This window comes from Chenopodium quinoa, unplaced genomic scaffold, assembly GCF_001683475.1.
Source record: "Chenopodium quinoa cultivar QQ74 unplaced genomic scaffold, ASM168347v1, whole genome shotgun sequence".
Lineage (NCBI taxonomy): Eukaryota > Viridiplantae > Streptophyta > Magnoliopsida > Caryophyllales > Amaranthaceae > Chenopodium > Chenopodium quinoa.
Window position 1 is genome coordinate 24,768 of NW_018744075.1, and position 8,427 is coordinate 33,194.

Here is an 8,427-nt window from a genome sequence, read left to right on the forward strand (position 1 = left end):
CAAACTAGAGGAGAGCACCGTCCAAACCGAAAACCTAAAACCACGAACACAAACACGAACCCATGAATATAAGGAACCTCAAAACCCTAGCCCTTACTTCATCGTTTCCGTCACGAGCTTCTCTTAACAACGGTGTTAGGCCTAGCCCTCCAGTGCAAGGACCCACGAAATCCTAACCCTAACTTTATCGTTTCCGTGATGGTTAGAATTACTGATGGACTATAACGGCGGCGTTAGACCTAGTTCTTAGGCCTTGTTTCACCGGCGGAGAGACCCTTTAAACAATATCTTTCCACGCATGCTAAGGTGGGGAAGGTGACGGAGTCCGGCATTTAGAATTACTCCCCTTGAAACTTGTTTAACAAGTATATGCTCACACAAACACCTTCAAACTTAAAGAACTGAACATGAGAAGGTGAGGGCGTTGGCTTTTATAGTGTGAGAAATTAAAGACGCTTAATAGAGGAGGGGGAAAGGGAGAAGTAAGGACAAGAATAAGAGAAAAGAAGGCTCGCCGGAGATAGGAGATCGACTTCTGAGGATGAAGACGCCTCAGAGAAGGGGAAAGAAGAAGGGGAGAAGGAAAGTAATAGAAGAAGAGGAGGGGAGGAGGAGACTCGCTGAAGTTCTACTGCGGCATTGGAACTCCGGCGAGTTTCTAGGGTTTTAGGTGGATAATGGTCGCAGAGGATTTAGAGAGAGAACAAAGAGGTTTATGTAGTTGTAGACAAGATCACATACACGACATATTGACTGATATAAAAAAAATACTAAATAAATAAAACATCAATTCAAAGTAGAAGCACACAGGCCATGCTTGATCCATAAATATTCTCCCATTTAACGTTGTCTTGAAAACCAAGAAGAATAAAAAAAATGAGACCGGACAAATTGACGGTACATATTTTATTTTATAGGAGACAAGGAGTGGATGTTTGAATAAAGAATTTTCTTGAACAACTACCTTATGTATATACATATCAAATTTTGCGATAAACAACCTTATAAATATGATGTATTTTCAATCATTTTTTTCTACATATTCGGTTATTCCACCCAATTTCACAATAACATTCTTATAATTCCTACGTCCCCTTATTTTTCATTGTTAAATTAAGCATATGGTAGCAACTTACAATATTTAGGTTTTATAAGATACTTCCTTACAACATTTTTTTATAGGGAATTGTTCCGTGTACCCCTAAGGTTTTAAAAAAAATACACTGTGTACCCATGAAAGCTTTCAAATGCACCATGTACCCCTGACGTTTTTAAATAAATGCACCAAAAAACCCTAATCCGATCCTCTAACAAATGCACATATCATTAACTTATCAAACTAATAAAATCATGCCCACACACTGACTCACTTTAAGTACTTTATATTTATGAATTAAAACCGCCTAAAAGCATAAATTACATCGAAACTTAAACTCCGTCGATCATTCTAAATCCCTAACTTTTGGGTGTTAGAATTTTCTTTATTAATTAAGTTAACTTATACTTAAATGATTTAGCATTAAAGTAACATTAAACTATAATGATTTCATATAATTTGATACTTGAGAGTCTCAATTTAACTAAACTAGTTTAGATCCCGTGCCACGCACGGTAATTTTAAAAAATAATATTTTGTATTAATGAACTTTTAAATTTAATTGGTTATTTACAAAAAAAATAAATAAATATACACACTACTTTGATGTGAATTCTAATCAACAAATAAATAACTTTTTTTATTGGAGAAAAAATATGAATATTTCCTTGAAGAAGATTAAAATATGTCGCAAATTTTTTTAATATTTTCTATTATGGTCATAAATGTTTGTGTGAAAAGATATATCAATTTTTTTTTTCTTTGTTAACTTATATATGAAATTATTTTTGCATAAGATTTTATACTATAATTAATTTTTTTTTTTAAAAAATACACTAAGGGCACACCAGGAGATGACACGTGTCATTGCTAGTGTGTCTTTTAGTACATAGTTATTGATTAACATTTATTATGAGTTTAAGGGTATTTGGTGCAATTTTATACACACCTCAAAGATACATGGAGCATTTAACAGTTTTTAGTGGTATACGATGCATTTTTTAAAACCTCCTTAAATGTATCTCATTCAATGTAATAATTCAGCAAAAGATAGCTTTTTACAACATTAATTGTTTATAAAATAGTTTCTTATAACATCTATTGAATTGTTTAAAAAGTAGTTTCTTACAACATTTATTTAAAAAGGTAGTTTTTCACAAAATCTGACTATCTAAGGTAGTTAGTTATAAACTTCCTTAACATCTAATATATAATTGCAGAGTCGTTTTCATCACAACCCTCCAAATCCCCAATCCTCAAATCTCATGCATTTGAGTTAGTTAGTGTGTTTTTTTTTTTGGTTTTTTTTAACCAATAACTACCATTCCACTACTTTATTTTTTGTTTTTTAAACAAAATTATATATATTTTTTCAAGAGATTGCAATAACTAATAATACCAATTTTTTTCTTAAACACTACTAACATTTCACTTTGAGTTATTTTCTTTCGTGTATAATGTGTGTCGTGTATTAGCACGGCTGCACGGATATACAGTTCCTTTATTAACAATTCACTATAGAACTCAAAAATCCCTAACCCTTCAATTCAAACAACTTCCAATTCTCTAATCATCAAAACAAAAATATGTACAACACGCTTTTTGCGTAACTAGCCTCATATAATAGTTGCTTGCAAAAGAATAAAGTAACCCCTCCTATAGCACTGATGGAATAACCCCTATGACATTAACCGAGTAAATCCTATAACACTGAACGAGTAACTCTACAACTTTGACAAAGTAACCCCCATAATAGAATGACATATTTGCGTGGTCACCCACATATAAGAGTAAGGTTTTATTCTTTTGAGTTTATGAGCAGAATATAGCACATTGGATTACAAAAGAGTACAACAGGTGAAAGTAGAGTAGATCAGAGCTCAACAAAATATATCAAATTTTAGTAGAGTAGAGCTAGAGCAGACCATAAATAGTTCAAAATAACAGGATCTAAGCTACTACATCTAAATCAACTTTCCGTATTTGAAATATATTTTTTCTTACATTATATAATTAAAATCTTTCTAATATATTATATATCCGTGCATTTTGCACGGGAACACTCTAGTTATTTGTAATATGAGAGAGAACAAAGAACGTTGTTGTGAGGGAGTGTAAAAAAAAAAGTGGATCAATCCATTAGGCAAGTGAGCAATAGAATTTTTTTTTTATTATTTAAAGAGCCAGAAGGACAGGGATGAGACTCGATACCAGGATCTTCTCAAATTGGGAAAGAAACTCTAAGCACTCGAGTTATCCCTCACTTCAGAGTAACAGAACAATATACAAGTATTTTTTTTTACCAAAATAAAATACTTTAGGTGGTAATTCCTAAAACAACAACAATTGTACTCGAGTTATCCTTCATTTCAAAGTAACAGTTGTTATTTGTGTTTTTTCACGGTATTTAAGAAATATGAGAAAAAAGTGGATAAATTACTATGAAAATACGTACCCTCCATGTGCAAAATTCAAGGGTAAATTAGGTAATATAATGAATAAAGTTAAAATGTGAGGTTATAATGGTCTTTATATACCATCCAAAAATAGAAACAAGAACAACATTTTAGTAATCCTAAATAGGAACATAGGAACTATATTATAGGACGGGGGGAGTATGTGATAATTGTCAAAGAATCCATAAAATAAAGTGGGTAGATTAGTAACGAATGAGCAAATTAAATTAAAAAGAAAATTGGACAAACCAATATAGGACTGAACTATGCTAGTTTACTCGACCTTTGTACTGTAAAGAGAAGTCACATGAATCATTTAAGGGAAATTTTCCATAATCTAGCTTAAATCGTTGTGAATTCGTGAAACACAATTCTTCAATGATGCCAAATATGATTTATTGATTGATGGATATTTCATTAAATGCTTTCATATAACATTTTTCATATAATTTAACCCCATACTAATTCGTGATACACATGACCTTAATGGTGCCAAAATTTCTCTTGTTTTATATTTTCAACGCTAGCTAGCGAAAGTGGGGGACTACAACCTATCCAAGAGGCAAGTTAGCAAGGAGTGGATGCCTTAGCTTATTAGCTTAATCTTCCCATCTATAAAATGAGTAGCATCAAGTGCATGGTTCAACACCAATTAAAACATCCAACATAAACATAAACATAATAAGCAAAGTGTTCCAATAACGAAAATGTCTCCAAAAACAGCCACTATCTCCCTCGCTCTCCTCGCAATTACTCTTGCTCTAACACTGTCCTCCGCCCATGCCCACTGCCCTGCTTCAACGATCCCTGGGATCTTGAAGTATTATGGGTTACCGCCCTCGATTTTCCCTGGTGATGCTGTGAGCTTCAGCTGCGATCCTGTCAACCAAAACTCCATCAGGTTAAATATTAACTTGCGTGGTAAATGTACCGTGGTTAACGAACTGGGTGCTATTCAAAATGTACTCAAGTGCTCAGAACAGATATCGGCGGTCTTATCACATGACAAACTGAGCGAAGTTAAGGGAGTGACTGTCCAACTCTATGTTAAGCTTCTCCCTTGGCTCGACGCAGCACCATTTGGTCCCCTCATGACCATAACCGGTGCCGAAGCCTCTTATGGACTTTTTAACTTGAAGTTGTTTATGTTTATTTCTGACCAAGGTAACAGTCCAGCCTTCCCCTACATGTTATTCCCAAATCAAGCTCCCAAGTGTTCCAAACTTGCTTTCTATGACACCGTTGTTGCCAACATCAACCAAGATATTCCTTTTAATCCTATTCTTGTTGCTTAATAAGCCAAGTTCACGCTTCCACTCGCACGCAGTGTTGCACTTCACTTGCTGATGCTTATCAATCGTTTCTATTTTATCGTGTATGTTTGTGGTTTATCTATGCTTCTACTTTTTTTTGTTTGAATAAATCTGCTTAAATGTAAGCAGCCCATCAATGTAAAACATCCTGTACTTGTATGATCATCTCATTATTTTTAATCTACTACTTCTATCAGTCTTATTTATGTGTCTTAGAATTTTTTTGCTTAGCTTATCATGATGTCAAATTTCAAGAAAATTAACTAACTTCATTGATTAATACTTCCTCCAAGCCATAATACATGAGAAGTTGAACTTTTTTTCACCATTCATGCATTAGGTGTCACGGTAAATGTGTTTTGGGGTTACAGTGTAGATTTCTTGGGGGCACATTGTAGAAAACGAAAAGTTAGAGGGTTATAACATAGAAAAACCCTACATTTTATCATAAAAATATATATTTTATGCTGTATATTTTATCATAAAATATATATTTTATATTAATTATCCTAAAATAGGTTGTTAGATAATGTATGTTTTACTATAAAGTTTCATTATATAATTTTAAAAATAATTTTTATTAACATTTAATTATTTTAAAATAAAGTCAAACGAATGCATTGAAATGTATGTAATGTTTTAATGTGTCATGTATTATGGGACAGAGGGAGTAGCTAAACAATAATTAGATCATTGCCCAGGATACACACTAGTTAACTATCACAAATTCATATATCTATGCTTCTAGTTTTGTTTGTTTGAGTAAATCTGCTTAAATGTAAGCAGCCAATCAATGTAACACATCTTGTACTTATATGATCACGACATTATTTTTAATCTACTACTTCTATCAGTTTTATTTATATATCATAGAATTTTTTTTCTTAGCTTATCATTATGTCAATTTTCATGAAAATTAACTAACTTCAGCATTTTTTAATACTCCCCCCATAATACATGAGAAGTTGGGCTTTTTTCACTATTCATGCATTAGGTTAGACCATAATATATTTTAGGATTTTTTGCGAACCACTATGTTAGGAAATAAAGGGTGTAATTGTGTTTGATTAATGCAGAAAAAACCAATGAAAATTAAGAATGAGAAAAGCAATAAAGAAGATAAACAAACAACACAAGGATTTACGTGGTTTGGTCAAAATAGACCTACATCCATGGGTGGGGGATTCAAGAGCTTCTTCACTATAATGGAGAAAGAACGAGAGAATAATATAAGGAGTCCTAAATCTAATGGCTCAAAAAAAAGGTATAATCTAAACGATCAACTAAAGGGTCCTTTTATAACACAAGGAAACCCTAATAAAACCCTAAGATTATTCCCCAAGTATACTCAAATTGTCGTCATAGAAAAGATATAATTTTAGGTAATATTCCATCAATTATCCTAGAATAACCTAACTACCGAGCTATAGCTCGGAAGCTAGCTCATGCCTGCCGCAAGTCCTCATAGGGCCGAGCTATAGCTCACTCGCATAGAGCTATAGCTCGCAGCCTCGTTGCAAATTTCCAACTTCGTCAGGTTTTCGTAAAACGGTCATAACTTTCTCGTTTCTTATCGGAATTGGGCATATGACCTATCGTTGGAAAGCTCTTGAACCAAGCTATCACCTCCAACTTGAATCACCTCAAAATCATTCGCAAATGAGATACATAAGCGTTCAAATTCAGCCCTACTAGATTCCGAGTCACAATTTAACAATCTCCACCTTGACTTGAAATCGACCAAAAAAACAAGGTAACTCCACCTTGAACCAAAAACCAAGAAGTAATGCTCATAATAAAACACAAAACCTCCACCTTAAACAAAACTCCATAAGCCTACTCACATTAGGCTATCACTATACGGACATCTTCCATAACTTGTGAACCGGTGCATCTCCGAACACAAAATTTCCATACACAAAACCAACACATGGCCTAGATTGAGTGTATGATGTCCCGAAGCCAAGCATGCTTATTAAAAATTGACCAAACTCTCTTCAAACACTTCTTCATCTCAAAAAAATCAAACTAAAAAAACTTCAGCAATTCTAGAAAAATAAAAAATTACATCAAGAATTTCTAAATTGCAATTGTACTTAGTAAATCACAAAAGTACCAAAATTGAGATAAGAAATAGCATAACTAGAACAAAATCTAATGCATAACCAAATTGCTACTTTATTACAAACGAAAAAAAAAACAATCTATCGTAGACTCCATACCAAAAATCCACACGGTTTATCGTTTTACCAAGAGATCTCAAAGGGGAACTTGTCATGAAGAGATTGTAGAAACCGCAACCCCAAAGCTCGTAACCCTAAAGTGCATAGTCATCATCATCGTCGGTATTGGCAATATTTGAGGATTTGTCCTCATTAGACTTCTGCTCATTCTTCTTCTTAAATTTCCAACACTCGGCTTTGATATGACCCTTCACATGACAATAGTGTCAAACTTTTCCTTTACCAAAATTCTTATTACCACCATGAGAAACTAAAGCATTTTTTTTTAGCAGGGTTATTAGATTAACCAAATTATTGTCAGTTAAATATCTTTGAGCAAAGGCATCCTTAACATCCTCCAAACTCAAATCATCTCTACCATACAATAAAGTATCTCGAAATTGCTTATATGTAGGCGGTAAAGAACATAACAACCTAATAGCCATATCCTCATCATCGATCTCAGCATCGATGTTTTGCAAATCCATAATAATAGAGAAGAATTCATCTAAATAAGACTTAAGCGGTTTACCTTCTTCTAGATGAAGATCATGAAGTCTATATTTAAATAGTAGGCAGTTGGTCATGATCTTTGTCATATAAAGTGACTCCAAGTTCAACCACAAACCCGCAGAAGTCGTCTCCTTGGAAACATCTCTCAAAACATCATTAGAGAAACATAATTGAATTTTGAAAGAGCCTTCAAATCGATCTCCTCCCACGTATCCACCATCATGCCCGAAGGATTTTTGGATACACCTTGAAGAGCCTTGTAACAGCCACTTTGAACCAAGATGTCTTTCATCTTCAATTGCCATAGGCCAAAGTTCACTTGCCTATCGAATTTCTCAATATCAAATTTCATTGGCATAATTTAATCAAACTAATCTATAAACACCTAAACCTTAAGAACTTAAAACCTTGTCTATGATACCACTTGTTAGGAAATAAAGGGTGTAATTGTGTTTGATTAATGCGAAACAAATCAAAGAAAAATAAGAACGAGAAAAGCAATAAAGAAGATAAACAAACAACACAAGGATTTATGTGGTTCGGTCAAAAGAAACCTACATCCACGGGTGGGGGATTCGAGAGCTTCTTCACTATAATGGAGAAAGAACAATAGAATAATATAAGGAGTCCTAAATCTAATTGCTCAAAAAAAAGGTATAATCTAAATGATCAATTAAAGGGTCCTTTTATAACACAAGGAAACCCTAATAAAACCCTAAGATTGTTCCCCAAATATATATGTTTGTGTTTTATCCTTTATGTTTCGATCTACTTTTGTTTCTTTGAATAAATCTGCTTAAATGTAAGCAGCCCATCAATGTAACACA

The 8,427-nt window shown here is 33.5% G+C and overlaps 1 protein-coding gene across 1 annotated transcript; it reads left to right on the forward strand.

The window, feature by feature from the left end:
• Positions 1-4,172: 4,172 nt before the first annotated feature.
• On the forward strand, positions 4,173-5,071 carry LOC110691327. The gene has a single exon (XM_021868246.1). The coding sequence runs from the start codon at positions 4,260-4,262 to the stop codon at positions 4,845-4,847; it is 588 nt and encodes a 195-aa protein (XP_021723938.1). The 5' UTR covers positions 4,173-4,259; the 3' UTR covers positions 4,848-5,071.
• The last annotated feature ends 3,356 nt before the right edge of the window (positions 5,072-8,427 follow it).